This window comes from Ptiloglossa arizonensis, chromosome 9 (genome assembly GCF_051014685.1).
Source record: "Ptiloglossa arizonensis isolate GNS036 chromosome 9, iyPtiAriz1_principal, whole genome shotgun sequence".
Classification (NCBI taxonomy): Eukaryota; Metazoa; Arthropoda; class Insecta; order Hymenoptera; family Colletidae; genus Ptiloglossa; species Ptiloglossa arizonensis.
Window position 1 is genome coordinate 19,835,909 of NC_135056.1, and position 20,207 is coordinate 19,856,115.

General features: G+C 52.2%; 1 protein-coding gene across 1 annotated transcript in view; it reads left to right on the top strand.

Annotated features, from left to right (window-relative positions):
* The window catches only part of LOC143151455 (protein Fe65 homolog), a 157,436-nt gene that overhangs the window by 87,364 nt on the left and 49,865 nt on the right, over nt 1-20,207 (top strand). The window contains exon 4 of the mRNA XM_076320567.1: nt 3,920-4,244. Within this exon, the coding sequence (XP_076176682.1) occupies nt 3,920-4,244 (325 nt within the window). The remainder of the gene's footprint in view (nt 1-3,919; nt 4,245-20,207) is intronic.

Below are 20,207 nucleotides of genomic sequence, written 5' to 3' on the forward strand. Positions count from 1 at the left end.
TCCGTTCGTACTCTTCCTGCGCGAAATAACGAGATTCGTTCGAACGGGCCGCGGTGGCTACAACTACGGCTGCAACTGCACTCCACTCGGTCATACCTATAACGAGCATGCGGCAAGACGAGGCTCGCGAGCCAGTTTGTCGCGCGCAAACGCTCCACCCTACCGCTGAGTCATCCTTCGAACCCTCCACCCGAATTAACCGAGTCTTCGAGCTTTCTTTTTTCATCGGTAAAACGCCCTTCGACTCCGCTTCGCGGAATTAAAATACGTTCGAGTACAAGCCACGGAGCGATCGTTATTGGCTCGGTATCGTCGATGATGTTCCACCGTGGTAACAACCGGTCGTTACGATAGTTCTATGGAATTATCCGACCCACGTACAACTATCGTTCTCTTTCGAGGTGCCCAACTTTCTAGAAACACACGTCGTTGGTGTCGATCGTCTGAAACTCTTCCGCGCGTTGAAAATCTCTCGAATACGCGCATCGTTCGCGAATCGATCGTCCCGCTCGAACGGTCCCTCGATCTCTTCTCGAGGTACTCGTGCCTAACTCTCGAGAAGTTGGTTCGCTCCGGTTCTCCGGTAACTTCTGTTTGAATAATTGGACGAATAAGACCGGTTACCGACACACTCGTGGAGCGCGGAATTAATGGAACGTTAACGAGCGATTCGTCGAATCTTCTCCTTCCGCGGAACTTTTTCCTCGGCTTTTCTCGCCCGGCCGATAGCCGAGGGTAAACTCTACGGCGAAGTTTCGACCGTTCTTTCGCGTCGGAAAGTTTCGAGCTCCCTTGTCTCTTCTTCTCCCGCGCCTTCGGGCTTCTTTTCGAAGCGAGTAACGAGATACATCCTGAGAGGCCGAAATCGCCGCCCGAACTTTTACTCGCGGATGCGTGCTACGAGACGCGCGAACGTTACTCGTAGTCGTCGACAAAATTTGTCCGTAACCGAGCAGCCACCCTTTCGTTCGACTTTCCACGAATTTCGGGATAATTATTCACCCTTCGAGGGGAAAAATAAACGAAGTTTCCCCGTTCTCGTATCACCGGGCCGAAACCGGCCGTCGAATCGCAAAAAAGACGATCGAGAATCGATCGTTTCGAGCCCTCGACGGAGACGACGAGAGGGAAGAGTGGAGAAATTGATCGAGCTTTTTTTGTTCGCAACGGGAGTACGGGTCGGTGAAAGTCACAAGGGTCGCGACAAACGCCGAATTAGCCGACAGAGAAAGCATCAAAGGGACGCGGAAACGAACCTCGTCCGGGCAATTCGATCGACTGATTAACCATGCTACCCGATTGTCCCGTTGTTCCTCGAGGCTCGCGGAAAAAGTGCATCGCCCGAAGATTCGCCAACGGGAAGAAAAGCCAGCCGGTCGTTCTGGTTCGTAGAATCCGGTGTCGGTGAAATTTGAATCGAATCGAGGATCGTCGAGCGCGATTTCGATCGTTCGTTCTATTTCGTCGCGACGTGGAAACGATTCGCGGTTCGTTCCTCGTTCGAGGAGCGAATCGACGAACGAAAAAGAAATTCTTCTCGATCGTAGGTCCGGGAGTATTTGCGCTCGGCGATGTCGGGTTCGACGCGCGCCGAGATCGACGAAGCGAGTACGAACCGAGTACGAACCGAGTACGAACCGAGCGCGGTCTGCGTCCCTTTGACCGAAAGAAGCTCGAGTTCTCGAAGCACAGGGCTTAAAGCTCGCGGTTGAATCAATACCGGGAGCAGGAGCGAGATAGGTAGACGCGGAGGAGATAGGAGTGTCAAGGATAGAAGAAAGGAAGGAAGGAAGGAAGGAAGGGACAAAGGAGGCCAAGGAGATTCGACTTAGGCACCCACCCACACACACACCCGTGCACACGTTCCTCGGGGCTCTCCTCTCTATGTACGCCTCGCATCTGTGTACACGTCGCGTGTATATACCCGATAGCTTGTCGATAAGTACACGGGGAGCTTCTTGGCATCGTTTCGCGATTATCGGCCGAGATTTTTCTAACAATATGACCGGCGTCGGCGTCGCGGCATGGATGCGTTCTGTCGATTTCTGTACAACGTTCTTCTAGCCACTGTCGTCTTGCTCAGGAGCATCAGTGAGTAGAGCACGTCAAAATAAATCTGGGTGTACTCTGTCGCGCGCTTCAACTTCATTCTACTTTGCTTTTTCAACTTTGAAAACCTCTTCGCGAGAATCGATCGGTCAACGTTTCAATCCTCTTACTCCGAGGAACCGGGAGGGAGAGAACAGGGCTGGAGGCGACCCGATCCCGACGATTTTCGAGCGTTTCGGCTCGCGAGCTTTCGCGATCGATCCGCTCCGCCTAGCCCTCGTCTCGTTTCGTATTTACCGCTCCGGCGGCCTCTTATTTTCCTTTCGTTCGTTTATTTTCGCCACCCGTTCCACCACTCACCAACGATACGCGTAAAAACGACCGATCCGCTCTGCGACGCTCTGCGACGCTCTCGCGATCGCGCAATTTTTCCAAAAAAAAACGATCACACGCGCCGCGTTTCTTTTTTTCTATCTCCTCTCTTATCCTCCCCTTTCTCTCTCTCTCTCTCTCTTTTCCCCGAACGTACGCGAACCTTTCCACGATTGCTCGTAAAAACGACCAAAGGGCCGCCGGTAGCGCCGTTTCACGCTTCCATCGACATCGTTGACTACACCTATCCCGGGCCGTTACGATCCACGAACCTTGACCTCCGCTTCGCGCGATCTACCGATCTTCCATCCGACGTACTCGCAGCACGCGCGGTTACTGCATGTCACACTGTGCAATAGTCTCGCGGCCCTTGGCGAAGCATCGTTTCGCATCGATACACGGCTACGAACGGAATTGTTCGAGCATAGAACAATCGTATTACACGGCGAAAGACCTGCAACGGGACGAGGGAATTATCGCTCGAACGGAATATTTTCGTTTATCTTACGACGCCAGACGCGAACGATCATTGAAAGGAATTTTACGATCTCGAGTTGCCGGGAAATGTTCACCAGACGGCAATAGTTCAATATTGCGCAACGTTAAGGGGACAGTCGAGCTTTGGAATTTTTTTTTTAAATCGAGCATCTCCCGACCGTGCATTCCTAGGGAAGTAATAACTGTCGTCGTTAACGACGAGAGAATTATTACCGTCTATTGTACAAATATCGTTTCACGACGAGTATTTTGTCGAAATTTAATTAAAAATATCCGCGGTCGCGCACGTTGCATCGAACCGAGAATCTAAAAAAAAAAAAGAGAGAGAGATCCGTCGATTTATCGTTCGTAAATGTATATTTGTATATTTGTACATTCTTGGTACTCGTTTCATCGAGGAGTTGACACCTTTTCCGTCCTCCTTGTTCGTAATTCTGCTCTCGGCGCATCTTGGACGATATTCCCGTCGATGTTACACGGTTACGGATTTTTATCGCGCAAACGTTTTAATTAAATTTTCCTCTCGACGGGCCGCTCCGACGAAATCGGGCGAGATACATCGAGGCGCGTTTGCCTATGAAAATTTCGAGCCCGTAGCGCGATCCGGAATTGAAATTTCTCCTCTCCGATGTCGGTGTTTCGCGCGCAAACAAAGTTATCGATTCCTTTGACAACGTTTCACCGAGCGATATAACTCTTCCGTTCCATTTCTTTCGATCTCGCGTAACGTAGCGTCTCGTAGCCGATTCCGTTCGCCGGAGAATCCTTTTTCCCAGGGGCCTGTTCTCGAGTAGACGCGTCCTTCGAGGTACGGACGTACGGACGTACGTACGTTAGTTTATGCGCAATTACGTCGAATTTCACTTAACTCTAATTGCCACCGAATTATGCTTGCGTCTCTACTATAAGTTCGGAGGTGTACGGCTCCGGAGTACTTTCGCGAACCGGTGCCAAATGGTTCGCAAACACGCTAAGAGGTATCTTTCGTCGAATTTTCCAGAGAACGGTCTGCTCTCGTTCGAGAATCCGAATTACCACTTAGATCCGGCCCGTCTGGACAACGCGTTAAACAGCAACGGAAACAGCAGTTCCCTCTACGATGAACTCTATCAGGAATTGGTCGGTAGCGGCGGCCGTAGCGGGGAAGTGACCGGCGGCGGTGGCGGTGGCGGTGGAGGCGGCGGGTGCGGCACAAGGGTGCAAGCGCGCAGAACGTACGCCACGTTGGATCTGGGCAGCATGGGGGTTGACGTCACTCAAGGTCCCCTCACCCAGGACTCCGTCACGGAGGACGCGCCGGACAATACGGACAACCATAACCTAGGGTGAGTAACGTTCGTTTCGATCGGGGGCATTAAACGGATCACGTTCTTGGCCGCGACCGAGCCGCAATGGACGACGTGACTGCGGCTTCGATTCTTAGACCTGTGCGCGGCTAATCTTTCCGACGACTATCGAGTTTCAACGACGTTCCGCGCATTCGGAACGCGACTCGAACGATCGTTTCTCTCGGTGGCGTTCCGAGATGCCCGTTTCGCGAGATCCAAAATTACGTATTTCGCAACAACGTGTCTTCTCGAACCGAAACGACGAGCGAAAAATTACCACGCGGTGAGAAAAGAACCGTACGGTGAACGATCCTCGAACGTAATCGTGCGAACGCCTCTAGTTTTTAACGCTCGTCGAGAGGCGTACTTTCGCATCCGTGGCCGTGGTTGGAAATTCACGCGACGAATCTCGAAATTTTTGTTCTTCTTCTCGGTCGGGTCGCGTCGAGCTCGAATCGATACGGTCGTGACGCGAGTCTCGAGTATTTATTTTTAATCTCGTCACGCGGCCACCGTGTAGCAACATCGGTAATATTTCCAACGATACTCGATCGAAATGGCACAACCGTACGTAGCCGCGTTCAACGAGGACAAAATTTAATATACCTACCCGTACGTTTAGCGTTCGACGCGCGTTAAACGATCCGTGCATCCGTAATGAAATTTCCCGGTGGTAAAACATTACGCGTCGCGGATCGATACCGATCGAAGCTTTCGAACGAAATGATGCGTTGTCGCGAGCCTCGTCACCCTCCAAGTTATTTGTACGTTTCGCCGTAAACGTAACGCGCTCGAACGCGACAGAGGGGGTAGGTCATCGAGCCGTTCGAAATACTCTCGGCGCGGTTGAAAAAGAAAAAGGTCTCGATCGGGAGTGGCCATGCCGGATCTAATATCCACCGGGCGAAGATGAATATATCCGCGATTTATATTCGTCCCCGTAACCGTCCGCCATTTTCTCCGGGATATTTTTATGCTTTTGCTTTTAAACATGAGACGGTCTCCCGATGGCCTTCCACCCCGAATTTCCTTTATCCCGGCGAGCCGAGATATTCCGCGGCCCCCCTCGCTCGGAATCGCGAGGAAGCGGAATAAACGAGAAAATCGGCTTCGTGGAACGAAATCGAAGCACACACCCCCTCCCTCGTTCGTCCCCCTCCCTCTGCACCGCTCCACGGTAATATAAGGTCCGGCCACCTAGAACCGTTGATAAAACTTCCGAGTTGGACCTCATCGGGATACCGCATAAAATTTCAATAAATCCGAACCCGTGAAAGGGGCTCGGACAGAAGGAACGAATACCCCGATGCTACGAGCCGGTTCGAACTTATTTCCGGCTGTTACACGACCCCCTCCCTCCCCCGCTATTTGTTCGACCGGTCGAAATCCTCCTCTTCTCTGGTACCTACACTCTCATCGAACCTCTTTTGTCTCTCGAACCTGTTATCGAGCTCCGGCGACAGCTACCAGCCCCCTTCGAAAGGAATCGCCCGTTTCGTCTTCCGATTGGGCGAAATGATAAAACGGAGACGCACGAAACGACACCGTGCGCGAAATTTCTTTCTTTCGTACGGTGAAACCCCCTTTGACGCCGCCTCGGCGAATCGACGCGGGAAAAGACCAGTCTAAAGTTGAAAATCAAAGAGGCTCTTCGAATTGAATCGCGTTATCGACAACTAGCCGTGGATAAGTATCTTTGACAACGGATGCGAGTGGAGATACCAGAGGACGAAAGTAACGTCGGGAAGTTATCTTCGAACGATCCTCGATGGAATTTGGACAGTGCGTCGAAAGTAGAGGCTCGGTGTAAGCAATTTTAGAATTTCTACGAGATTCGATCGTTACAGTTTTCGGTCCTCCCCGTATTCTTGTCGCGACCAAAGTTTACAATTCTTAAAAACACGACCGCTCGAACGATTATCGCTGCTCGTTTTTTCCCCCCTCGGTTCGATCGAGCGTTGGTCCAGGTTCGCGTTTCGTTCCCAATGGATAATTATACGGGACGGTGGTAGTATTTAACGAGACGGAAGAGAATCGTTGCTACGACGATGTCCCGTCGATCGCGAGTCTCGTTCGCCTCGGTCCGCGTTGAATCGAGATACGTTAATGGACACCCGTGGAACCGTGAACCTCTTCCAGCGGGATAATAAACTCGTCTCCTCTCGCCGTACCGTTTCGTCCCCTCTCCCCTCTCGGTTCGTTCTCTTTCTCTCCATAGTCGGCCTTCCGTCTCCGTCTTTTTTCTCGGGCCGGAAATCCGGGCGAGCATAAAAATGCAATTAAGGAAACGCCTGGCGTCTGGCAGAGGCTGCATACTTCGGCTCCGGTCCTGAAAGGTGGCTTCTTCTTCTTCTTCTTCGTCTTCTTCTTCTTCTTCCTCGTTCATCAACCTCCCTCCGTCGTCCCCGCTCACCCTTCGTTACCCTCCTTTCGCTTCTACTTCCTGGACTCCCCTTTGGACTTGTTTAAATTCGGTCCACCGTTCCGGCTGGTTAAACGCCCGCAGTCGACGAATAGAGCTGGTAAAACGCTACCGCGAGTACCGAGACTTCGAGGATGTTCCTCGTGGAACCGGCAACCGTGAACGTTCGCGGTGACACGGAATTCGATGGACGATCGTCGCGATTCCTTTTCAAAGAAACCGGAGAAATTTTCGGCCGAAAGTTTCGACGAGAATTAGAATGCGAATCCGTGAATGAAATTTCATTCGCGCTTCGTCGAGAGTTGAAATGTTACTCGTCTTCGATCGAAAAATCGTCGAGGAAAGAGAACGGGAGAAATTTTCGTTCAGATGTTTCGAGCTTCGGATACAGCACCTTTTCGTCTAATAAAAATTATAATTCGAATCCGCGAATGAAATTTCATTCGCGCCTCGTCGAGATGAAATGTTACTCGTCTTCGATCGAACAAATCACCGAGGAAAAGGAACGGGGGAAATTTTCGTTCAGATGTTTCGAGCATCGGATGCAGCACCTTCTCGTCTAAGAAAAATTATAATTCGAATACGAGAATAAAATGTCATTCGCGCCTCGTCGAGATAAAATTTCATTCCCGTCTCGTCGAGATAAAATGTTACCAGTCTTCGATCGAAAAATCTCCACAAATTTAATTACTCGTCCTTTCAGCGTCTTTGTCGCACGTTTCGCCGGTACCAAGAGAAAATGAAGCGAACGATAGAATCGAGTTCGATCCTATACACGTACGTCGCGGTTAACGAGGTCGATATCGACGTCGTGTTTGGAGACGGGGCCACGTCGAAATAATTAGCGCATTTTTCCCTAGCATCACCCCGAAACGGGGTCCAGTGTCTAAATAGCGTCTCTGCGACCCCGTAACATTTTCCACGTCCCGGTTGTTTCGGTCCACGCTCGTTGGCAGTGCGGTAAAGTAAGGTAATGAAGCCATCAGCGAACGACAATCCGTCGCGGCTGATCGAATTTTCCCGTTCGAAGCGGGCCGGAAAAGCGAATTTCCCTGCCTGCAGGCCGAGCGCTTTCATCGCGGTGCAACGTTAACTTTGTTTGCTCCGATGCGCCTGAAACGTACGCAGCGTTACGTTGTTAGGCACTTGACGTGCCCGAGTAATTCCATGCTTCCGAGGTAGCCGCGTCGCCGTCTCGCCGTTGGAAAATCGATGATCTAATAACGCGTTCGATTATTCGACAACCGGGTGCCACGACTCCCGTTTCAACTACGTGGAAAGCCTTTCTGGGAACTCGGTTGGATAACTTTGTTCCTGGCGCGCGTCATTGCGCGGGGAACGGAGTCACGGGGGACGAGCAATCCGCGGGCTCAGTTAGCATCGAGGAAAAATTCAACTTCCAAACCCGATTCGACCGAAGCTGGTTAGCCTCGATTTTCGGAACCGTCCCGCGCGTGTTCCATTTTTAATGGAGCGGAGCCATGGTAACGCGGAGGACAGAGGACGACCTCGTCTTCCCACGTCTAGCGATATTTTGGAAAATTCGCATAACGTGTTATCGACGATTTGGACTTTGACGTACGGAAGCGTCTCGGTGTCTTGTCCCGTTTTTGCGCGTTGCTCGCACCTGTGACACTTACGAGCTCCGAACGACAGTACCCGAGTCTACCTTGCTCCTCTAGGGAAACTTTGGAACGGTCGCGAACATTTGATCGGTGACTTTGGATTAACATTCATTCTTTCGTTTACTATTTATCGGTAACGAGTCACGGAGAATAACGATTGCGCGCATCTTGCTCGCGCGTTAAGATTTCGACCAAGAATCTCGACTTACGAATCGTAATTTCGAAACGCTCGCGCCGAACGATGTTCTCGAACCGTGTCGAAACCTCGTTACCGGTCGCGAGTGTTTTCGTTACCGTAGAGCCGAGGGAAGACGGCCGATTTTTATTCCCCGGACCTTGCGCGTAAAAACAGCCGCTCTCGGACGAATTAATTCTCGGTACTCGTCAAAGGCTGACCGAGCGGTCAAAGCGCCAGGGGAGGATACCCGCTACGCGCGATGCGAACTCGTTCGTAAAATGATCGTCGAACGTCAAAGGAAACACAGTTTCATCGCTCTTCTCGCAGTTAGCGGGAAATAAACGGGTTGTTCGGAGCAACGCCGACCGGATCGGGATCGAGCCGATCGAGTTACGCCGGAACGTTACCGATACCGAAATTCGGGGCGGAAAAATAACCATTCCGGAACTGTCTTTCGAAATAGGTATTTCGAAACGTCCGAGGTCGATCGTCGTACCCGTTCCTCGTTCTCTCGGCCGTAAACACGCGAACCGAGGCGTTGGGCGTTCTCCATGGTCGAGGAACGCGAGAACGTAGGAAGACGTTGGAACTCGTAAACGAGGGAAACCGGCTCGTCGGAACGAGTCGCGAACTCGCGATTGCCGAAGTTTCCGCGCGGAAAGTTTGTCACCGCGTCCGGTTACGCGACAAAGTCCCGGAAAAATGTGTTCGGACGGGACGAGGACGGTGCGCGCAATTTCGAGGGTCGAGCGCTTCGTCAACGGCGCGAAAAGGGAGACGGTGACCGAAGGAACGCGGAACGAACGAGGAGCAAGGGGAACGACGCGACGATGGCTCCGATATTTCGTTCCTTCGTCCATCTTCCGACCCCTCCCCCGCTTCCGACGCGGATATTAGACGATAACCCGATGCGGGACAGAGGCGAGGCGAGGTTGAACGAAAGACGAAGCAACGGGGAGCAACGATCGCGTCGCTCGGAGATTGAACTCGATCTAAACTTGCGAGGAACTTTCCTCGTACTTGCAGCTATCTCTCGTACTTCTGTCGAATCTCCGCCTACGACCCTTAACCTTGTTCCGCTTTGACGGAGCGAGACGGCCCGAAGGTGGCGAGCCGGAGCGAGCGGGTTTACGCCGTGGAATCGCGGGACGAGGATCGATCCGAGAGGTTTCCCCGTGGCCCTCTCGACGACGAGTAAACGGCGACGTTCAAAGGACGCGCGAAGAGAGTTTTTCGCGAGTAACAAACGGTTCCACCGAGTCGAGATCAGAGGTTCTCGTTCACGGTGAAAAATACCGAGAGTTTCGTCGGTAATAAGAGGAAAAACGGCTCCGAGAGTACGAACGAAAGATCCGGCTCGAAAGGTACAGTGGTATCAATTAACGGCCGCCTTTGGCAACGTCTCTTCAACGAGTTTGCTTTTTCCTACTACCAGAGAGAATTAATTGTACCCGGTGACCGTCTCGTCGCTCCGAGAGATACCTGAAACACGGAATCGTTTTAAATCTTCCTTGTTCGTTTCGCGACTTTCGTTCCACGGTTGACGTAAAAATAAGTATCGTTGTTATTACTTCCCCTTTTCGATTTCCGCGAATACCCCGGTATTCTCTACCCCGGTAGAGTACACCGAACAATTGCTCGAACCTACGAGCAATTCGATTACAATAGTACCTCTAAAATTATCGAGCGTTCGCGTCCAATGTTCTCCCCGTGACAAGGCGTTCTCCCGTGCAGCGTACGCTTCCACGAAAGCGCGTTAAAATCGGAGAACGAGATCATTGGTTCCCTCGGTCGGTGGAATATCGTCTCGCGCACGAAGGGAGCATTCCTCGACACGATGTCTTCGAACATCGCTACCAACGGTGCAAAACGTCCATGCACGACGAGTCGTAATTTCTCTCGATGGAACGGGGAACTGGATCCTCGTTCTCCGAGTTTATCCGATCGACGACCACGTATCGTAAACGGCATTAGAAGTATGGTAACTCGGTCGAGGAAAAATGGCTGCTCGATTCGAATTGGCGCGCGTATTCGATACGGTGGTTGCGGTCGAAAGTTTCCACTTCGCGTTGGAAACTATGCCGCCGGAATACTCCCTGGTGGTATTTACTCGGAACCGTAGGGAACGCGAAACGCTCGGTATAACCGAATACGTGGCTACGTGCACGCGAGTCACCGTTAAATCGCGTCCGCGTCGTTGACGAGCCGTGTAAGAGCGGAAATTTCCAACCGAACGGAAGGAAGGACCGATAACGGGCCGGGGAACCGGGTTACCGGAGTGGACGACGCCACGTCCCTGGATTATATATTTTCGAAAAGCTCGAGGACGAGGAGCGTTCGGACGGTCGGGGCTTAATATATCCGCATTATTCTTCGTACGGTGAAAACCGGCCGCGCTCGGTGCTAGTGGCAAGGACAGCCCAGACAGAGGTAGATTAATGCAATCCGCATCAATCTCCATCGGGGTTGAAGTCCCGTCTTCCCTCCGGGTAACCGTCGGCTCCGTTCCTATTCACTTACGGCCATTCGCGTCGTTATTACGCCTCGTTTTGCTCCCGTTTTTGGCCGATCGTTTCATCGCTACGTCGCCGACGGCGAGAGAGATTCGACGAACCGGCTCGATGCCAAGGATCGTCGGTGTGAAACGTCCCGCGGAACGATTCGCGTCGATGACGATCGAATCGTTGTTAGCGACACCGATCACTTTTAACGCGTGACTCGATCGGTGTGAAAAACGATCAGCGCGAGAGAGTCGCGCGAGACGATCGCTAGCGAGGACGAAATTACACGAGGAAGAAACCAAATGCTGACGCTACTCGCAGAGAAACGCGTTTCGAGCTCGCGACGACTTACCATCGTAATTTTACCACAGCGTAAGTTTAGAAACACTTGGGACTTTGAGAGAACTCTATTATTTATAATTCGATAAATTCTTCCCCAATGATAACGTCGCGATGAATGTTTTTGGATCGAAAACGTCCCTATTGCGATAACTTCCGAGAAAACGAGGAACGTGTCCAGAAATTCGCGCGGACGATATTCTCGTTCGACCGCTCGAACACAGACATGGATCTTGTATTTTGGCGTGTCGCGCGATTCGCTCGTTCTCTTCGCTAATTCGTCGACCATCGAGACAATTACCGCGCGTTATCGAGCCGAACGAGAGGTTCTCCCGTGTCGCGTTTATCCCAGCCGCGAGATAACTGTCGCTCGTCGTACGGGCGAATTCTTGGCGACGCGGCGTCGACGTGGCGGCTTTTCATTTTTATTATCGCGGGTTTATTGTGCAGCGGCGTGTAGGTTCGGGCTGATACCGTGCCGGTGTTAGGGAGGGCTTTTCAACCGCGACTGGCGCGCGAATATCGCGCATAATCGAGCGCCGCGGCACAAAGCGTCCCTGCGCCCCGATAAAGCCACCCTAGGCGGCCGCGTGGCCGCGCACGCCCATTCAGGAAGCGTAAACCCATAAGAAACGACGACGAGGACGACGAGGACGACCGTCGTTCGAGCCCGGGTACGAATTGCGGGTCATCTTGTACAATATCGGCCCGCTAGGATGAGAGGAAACCCCGCTCGAAGTTTCCTACGAGGTTCTCCTCTCGGCTCGTTCCGTCCCCCTCTCGTTCGTGGCACCGCGACAACGCCTCCCTGGGATATTAACCCCGCGCACGGTCCAACGAACCGTTAAAAACGGTCTACGAAGCGCCCATTCGTTTCCTCCCTGTAAATTAATTTCGACGCCCGGCCTCGGAACAATTGGACGGTGAATCTTTCGTCGTTTCGCGTCGAGTACTAATCGGGCTAGCTCTCGTTTGCTTTTTTATCCGGCGCGTGTTTCGTGAGAAAGTAGAACGTTTCAAAGATCGTATCGATCTCCAGCGAGTAGTCTCGGTGTTTCGGACCAGACGAACGAATCGTAACCGTTTAGGCAACTCGGTTAAGAGACCCCGGCGAATCGGATAACGTCTTTGTTATATTTTATATCGCGTCGCGGCGCGTTCCTCTCCAGTGAATAAAAAAAAAAAAAAAAGAAAAAGAAAAAAGAAACTAAAGGGAGGGTCGGTAAGAAGCGGTTCCATCGCGTAGGATTGACGAGCGCGAGGCCTCGCGGAGCGTTGTAAGTCAGCTCGACAACACCCTCCGGGCCACTCCGAGTCGAAAGGCACGCATCCGTAAGGAGGAACGAACCGTTTTCGAGGGTTTCGCGGAGGAAAAAGAGAAAGAGGGTCGGTTGGGAGTGGGTGGGTGGAAGCGGATAGGGGTTGGGGGAACTCGCACCTCGCTAGGATAGGTATCTTAACGATCGTGTCTGAGGCGGGATACATTGGGCGTGAAATAAGGCGCCTTTGTTAGGGCAGCTTTTCTTTAGAGCCGGCACCACAGCCTCCCTCCACACTCCACCGTGCCCGTTTCGGCGTGCAACTCGTTCCCTCGAACCACCGAGCGTTCGCCTTTAGTCTCGTTCGTTGCCACCCTCGCAAACCGCAACCTACGTCAGGATCACCGAAGAGGGTCCGTCGTCTCTGGCGCTTCACGGTTTCGGAGTGCTCGTTTTCGGGAACAAGATGGAAAACTGCCGCCAACCTCGTGCCTCTGCATCGCGAGCGATCGTTTGCCAGCGGTCCTCGTCCCGGTTCGCGAAACCGCCGGCACTCGTGCGCGATATTCGACTCGAGGAGCCATTTGCGTTCCTCGATCTCGTCGCGCAACGACGATGCGCGATTCTCGAGACTCTACTCTCGTGGCGTACTCGGTGAATCGTATTCGCGATCCAAGCATCGGGCCGGCGATAAACTCGAAATTACCCGGCGCAACGCGAACGAAATTCGCGGTGGAATCGGAAACGAGGCCGTTCCGCCGCGCGAAGATAAATCGAAAACGCGAGATAGAATCTCCTCGCAGGGGAGGGTTCGTTCTCGAGGCGAAGTGTACTCCGAGAAGGTTACGCGGGGATCGAGTACGACGTCCGACCGTGCACGCTCGTTTCTACTCGCGTTGGTAAACTTCTTCGACCGTGTGGGATTATCCGTTTCCAGTGGTTCCGAACGGTCGGAAGATGGATCGATGGAACGTGGATAATACCGCGTATTACGCTCGATCTTTGCGCCCGACGATTACGAGCTCCGTCGAATCGGAACGGAATAATTTTATCCGCGAACGTTTTCGGTCGATTTCTGCGGTAGAAACGCCCGTGAAAATAACACCTCGCCCGAGTGGACGCAACGTACGGAACGCCTCGCGCGGAGAACCGAGTTTATTCCACGTTCTCGATTCATTTTCGAATCCGTCGTAGCCCTTCGCGCGTGCCATTTCGTATGCGGCTCGAGGACGTCGGAGTTCCCGGCGTCCTGACCTTGAAATAAAATCCAATCGAGGAGCCGACTCGCTACATCGCGAGCGTTCCGCTACGCCCGTCACCGTATCTTCAAGCCTGTCACGTCTCGTGCTCCGCGTTATACGACGCGGAAATTTATGATAGGCTGCCAGCCGTCCTCGCGCTCCTGTAATCTCTTTACGCCGTTACCTGGTACGCGCCCCTCGCGCTCCTCGAGCTTCTTTATTTCTCCACCGATCCCACCGGTCCCTGAAAATTTCGTCCCGCGACATTATCGTCGATCGCGCGTCGACGACGACGACGACGACCCGACCTGAATAAAGAACGAACCACGACGCAGGACTGGGAAAAAATACGCCGGGAGAAATAATACTCGAACACCCTCCGCGTCGAAGATTCCCAATTGATATCCGCGAGTAATCCCATTTCCATCCTCGTATTCGTCGCGTTGCCTTTACGCCCGAACTCGCGCCCCGTATTATTCCACCGCGTTCCGGTTTCATTTCCTACGCCCTGCCCCGTTACCCACCGTAGAAAGAATCGAAAACAACCGCCTCAAAGGCACCCTGGCAAACATCGACTCCCGCGGAACTTTTACTCGCGGAGCGTTTATCGTATCAAAGGATTCCGACGTTATCCGCCCTTACCGAAACGAAACTTAATAGCTCGTTTCGGACCAGTCGAGCGATCCCACCGCTTCTAGAATATTTATTCCACGCCCGTTTCGACCGTGTCTTTCCTCTCGGGATACCGAAGCTTTTCTCTCGAGTTTAAAAATTAGAGCCCCGTGAGCATCGTTGGTCGATTGTTTTATTTGCGTCGAAGAACTTTCTCCCTTCCGTCTCCTCGCGATATCCTTCTCGAACCTTCTCCGTTACAAATAACGATGCAAAAGGTGTCCACGCTCGAGCAAACGTTCGATGCTCGAATCCACTCGAACTGTTCGCTATCGCGTAATCCCGCGAAACCGAGCGATATTCGATTTTAACATTCTCTAGAATCCCAAGCTCCCAACGCGGTCCAGTGGTAGCGGTCGGTAAATAGTCCGGCGCGGAAGTTATTCGCGAACCAGCGGGAGCACGCTTTGCGAAACTTTGCGCGCGCGAACCTGGCCCGCGTGTTTCGTACTCGAAGGGCCAACTGGTGCAGGGACGGAGGGTATTAGCTAGCCAAGAGGCGCGTTCGACGTAAACTCGAGGCTCGAAGAGTGGTCGAAGGTAAACGACACATTGTTCGCGTACGCTCGTGGACGCTCGCGGACGGGCCGAGGCTCGCCGCGATGGTAACGTCGAACGTTTAAATAATGCAACGAATGCACCCGTGGAGCGAAACGCGAGCCACGTTTGCACCGCGGTTTTACTTCGACCGCCTGTTCCTCGCCGATGAAACTTTCACGAGCATCCCGCGCGATCCAACTTTTATCGCTGGCTATCGATTATCTGCCATTGACGTAATTGGATGATTCCTCCGCTCGGGACGTTGATGTCCGTCCGCTTAACTACCGCAAAATCGAACTCGGTCACGGGGAGGGGGGACGGATAGAAAAATGTAGTCCTCGTTTCGTCCGGTCCGACGCCCGATCGTTTCGATGCTCTTAAATCAAATCGGCCGACGCTTCTCTCGTCCCGACACCGTCCCCGCTCGTCTTCGTTCGAGAATCGATGCGAGACGTGTGTCGATAAACGGACGCGGTATGGAAACGACAGAATTAGGTCCCGTCGTTTCCCGAATCGGGAGTTTCTTCCGTTTTAAAAACCATCGCGACACGAGTGGGTCCGTATTTGGAAATTTCGATCGACGACCAGCAAAGATGACCGACCGGAGTCTATAGCAGACCTTTCGGATATGGATCCGAACAAGGACGAGCATTAATTTTTACGAGACGAAGACAGGTGTAACGACGAAATCGAGGTCACCGGTAGGTGCAGGGAATCGTGGAAATTCAGTTCTCGGCGAGGCGTTCGTTGCTTTGAAATGTTCGCGAAACGGAACGAAAAATAAGAAGAAGTAGAAATCGAGCGATTCGCGGTGCACATTGTTCGTTCGGTTGGAGATTTTCTTTTCACGGTGAACTCGAACGCGCGTCGGTATCGACTCGCTCGGATATCGTCGTCCACGGTTCCGTGCTCCGGAATTTATTTTCTCACGTTCGTTTCGTTACATTTATTTTCGATACACCCCGAAACGTTGCGACGTCCCTGGAACGAAATTCGCGTACGCCGCTCCGGCCGCGATAGACTTCCGCGGTACGGCTTTTGTTAGCGGGTTCGCGACTAGACGTCGCGGTGCCACGAGGTATAAATGTATATCGATTCCACGCCCACGGAGATAAATACGACGTCACGGTACACCGAGTGCGTACAGTTCTCTCGAAGCCGTATGCGACGTCTCCGCGTTTCGTTCGCGCGATGTTTTCCCAATCGGATTTAATCTCGGCGTTGCATTCAGTAGGTCCAACAAAGCGTACAAAGAGACGCGCGAGCGCGCGTATCGCGCGCAAAAATCGTTGGAGAAAGTACCGTTTCGAAAAATGTCCACGAATCTCCAACGAGAACGCCTCCCTGTTCTTCCGAGTTGACGAGCGTTCAGTAGACGCGGACAGATTACTCGCGTGCGTTGATTAACGCTCACACGCTTCGACGCGCCACGAGCTTGGAAAGTTTTCGACCGTCTCGCAGAACCATCCTCCAAGTAGAGAAGAGCTGTCGGATTTATCGGTCGCTCGAGAATCGGAGACGATCGATCGACGATACAGGTTCGCGCCGGTAAATCGGAAATATTCCACGCACGATTGAAAATTCATAGTTAACTCGTGACGCGGGAATTTTAATCAGGCTCCCGTCTGTCTCGCGGTGCGCTTTTTTTACTCGCCCCAGTACGGCGAAAAGAATAAATAGAATGAAAAATGTGCCGAGCGGTCCAAATACGAGCCACCGTCCCCAATTTCCACGATCTCGTGCAACGTTGAACTACTTTGCAGAACCACGATGCACCCGGAGCTACTTTAATAATTGAAACTTAAAAATATCTACTCGGCGCACGAAGAAGAATTTCCGAATTAACTCCCGAAACGAACTCGAGGGTGATCGAAATCCTATCCGTCTTCTCTTCGCGTTTCTTTTTCCCGACCCGTTACGGCGAGGATAGTAAATAAAATAAAAATTGTGCCAAGCGGTCGAAATACGGGCGCAAAGCGCGTCCCCTATTGCCTCGAGGTCCGAGTTTCACCCCGCGAAAACGTCGTTACTCCCGTAGCAAGAATCGCTCGGAATCAGGCGCAACGTGTATCGAATTTCGAATCGTCGCGACAACGCTGGCGAAACAAACCCGAAAGAAGACAAGAACGACCGGAACGGAGCGGGAACTTTTTTGCGTCGCGGACAGTCGTGGAATATCGGACGAAGTCGAGATAACGAGGTCGAAAGGGGGAGAGGGGGTCTCTCGCGCAAAGTAGTAGAATTTCGCGAGACTGGTATTCTTCGTACTGTTCGTTGTTGGAAAGACGTTCGATGGGACGACACGGAGGAAAGAGGGGATACAGACTCCGCCTTGTTCCTACCTTTCACTTTCCCCCACCACTGTTAGCTTTGCACTGTGACGTTTTGCACGCGTTTACTACCATCTTTGTGATCGGTAGTACTTTGACGCTAGATAACGCGACGAAGAAAAGGAAAACGTTTTATCCTGGGCCTGCTAGTGGACTTACCCTAACAGGCCTTGCCTTATACGCCGGAATATTGGAAGATCGGTAAGGGTGGTACTCTGGTGGCGAGTATGCGAAAGAAAGCACAGCGTGTTTATATCCTCGCTCCTCTCATAGTCCGTTGCTCCTAGTACGATCGCAAGAATCGTCGAAAACAACGACCAAGTGAGAGAGAACACTGCGTCATTGGCGTAGCCTTCTTCTTTAAATACTGTCACTGATTCGATAAGTTTCTCCTAACGGACGAAACGAATACAATTTAATTAGACTCGTTTCTATCTAAATTCTAGACAATTACAATTTATATAAAAGAAGCACAAGCTACGCCGATGCACCTTGTCACGAATTCTTTCTCACTAGGACTTGGAATCACCACAGTCGGTCTTCGTCACCGTCTTTCTACTCACGATCGCAGGAGCGGAAACGAAAAGAGCAAAGAAGTACAGACCTTTCCACGGTCGAATGGTAGACGAGAATCGTCTCGACCAATGATACACCGCGAACGAGACCACACGTGCGCGATCCTCTCACCGGTCGTCTTTCCGTCGATGCACAGTACCGAGTCGAAAGAACACGCGTCGCGTGTATCGATCCCGTCTCGGTCGAGCGCGTTCTCCCGCGCCTCCTGGCGTTACACGCGCGACGAGGAGACACACGCGGCGGTGGTCTCGCCACGTTGAAAATTTCAATCCACGATTTCCATTCTAACGAGAGGCCGCCGCCTCCGATCGCAGCGCGCCGCCAAGAGGCTTTCAATTTCATGCAAATCGCCGGCCATCGTTGCGAGAGCCGCGCAAACACAGCGACGTTGCTCGCTCCCGTACCGGAGAGGGTTGACGTGGAGGAGGAGGAGGAGGGTGGCCGGGGGTAGTTGCTCGTTATTAAAATGCTTACACACCGGGCTAGGGTCGTCGGTATACACCGGATATTGCGGATTTTTCGCGACTCCGGGAACGGTGGTCGCTCGCGAAAATTTCGGTCTCCGATTCGTTGGCCTTCTCGTCCTCGCGAAACGCCGGCGCAGCATCCACGACGAAGGGAAACGTTCGATCGACGCGATTCGCGATGCACGGATAAATTTACCGCGTACATTTTTCCCGGAAAATCTCCCGTTGCCCGTTTCGAGGGAGAGACCGCGCGCGACGAGGAGTTAAATTTAAATCGTGGCCCTTCACCGGGCTTACGAAACCCTATGGCGGTATTCTCGACGAAGGGTGGGCTCTGAACGACACAATTCGCGAAATACCGATTCCTCTTGCGCGATTGTGCAACATTTTCGCAAAGCGTGGGTCAGGGATACGGGGAATTAACCCAGATAAGACCAATTTTCTTTCGCCGTCGTTAAAAGTGTCGCTGCAAATTGTTCGACGAGTCGCTCGCTCGAGTGGAACGAAAGTTTCAATTGCGCCGACATCAGCGGGATCCCTAAAATACCACTTCCTTTGGAAGGACGTCGACCCAGTCCACCCGTTACAAAAACAGAACAATATATTTAAAAACTTCATCGGAGAAGGACTTCTGGAAGGACGCCAGCCTTAACTGGGTTAAAATCGTTGCCCTTTTCGGTCTTGCGGAATCGATTCGCGACCTACCGTCCCTCTGCCGCATTTCTGCAAGAATTTCGCCTGGTCCGGATCGGTAAATCGGCGAGGACGCTCGTCGAATCGACGACAAGCGTTACTCTAGCTTCGCGAACGACTTGGCGCGTAATTATTCGAAGAATAGAAAGCGTTAACTTTACCAACTCGAAACGTCGTACGTACCGTGTACTTTGCAGTATTAACGACACGCGCGGAACACGTTGCGAAACGCGATACAACGTAACTAGTACGACGATTCTCGCGTATTCCACTCTCTTCGAAACACGCTCGTCCTTTTATATCGAAAACTTGTCACCAGCCTCGATACACGGAGACGTCTTGGCGGGAGTTAGCTCGAGTTTCGTCGGAGAAACTTGTCGTTTTCAAACAGAGCGGAGAGAAGTACGTGGACTCTATCGTTTCCCCCGATTCGTTGGTAGATCACTATTTTTACGCGATTCGCTCGTCTTTTGTAAAATATAATTCGATCCGTTCTTTGCAGACGGTTGAGAGTTAATTTTCTCGCGACAAGTTACAAGCCGTGTCTCTCTGCAATCCTCTTCTCTGGCTTTACTTACGGTTTAAGAAGCTTTGTACGCTTCCCTGGGTCCGAAAGGGACTCGTTCCCTTCTAGAAACGTTGCTCGGAACACCGACGCGATGACCCAACGGTTAATTGGGAAAATTCGACGATACTCGAATCGACGGAAGCGAGAGAGGGGCGTGTACACCGAGGTGATTTCGATCTCACAATTTCGGCGGGTATCCAGGAGAGAAGGAATTACCAGGGCCGGTGGAGTTTCGTTATACCGGGATGGCAATAAATACCGAGCTATTTTATGCAAATTACCGGTTACAGGCGCGAAACACCGACTGGCTCCCTTCAGAGCCGTATAAACGCGCTTCCGACACCCGTTATTAAAGCGCTTACAGGGCCGCTGCGGCTCCGCCGAAAAGAAGCGACTCGAGTCCAGGTTGTAGCTGGCACGCGGAGATCAGGGGGGAATCCTAACGGCTAGAAATAAGGGGGAAAAGTAAGAATTTTAAACGGGGCGCCGTTCGCGAACGTTTCTCCATTTACATTCCATACATTTATAATCGCGCGGTAAATTATGGCG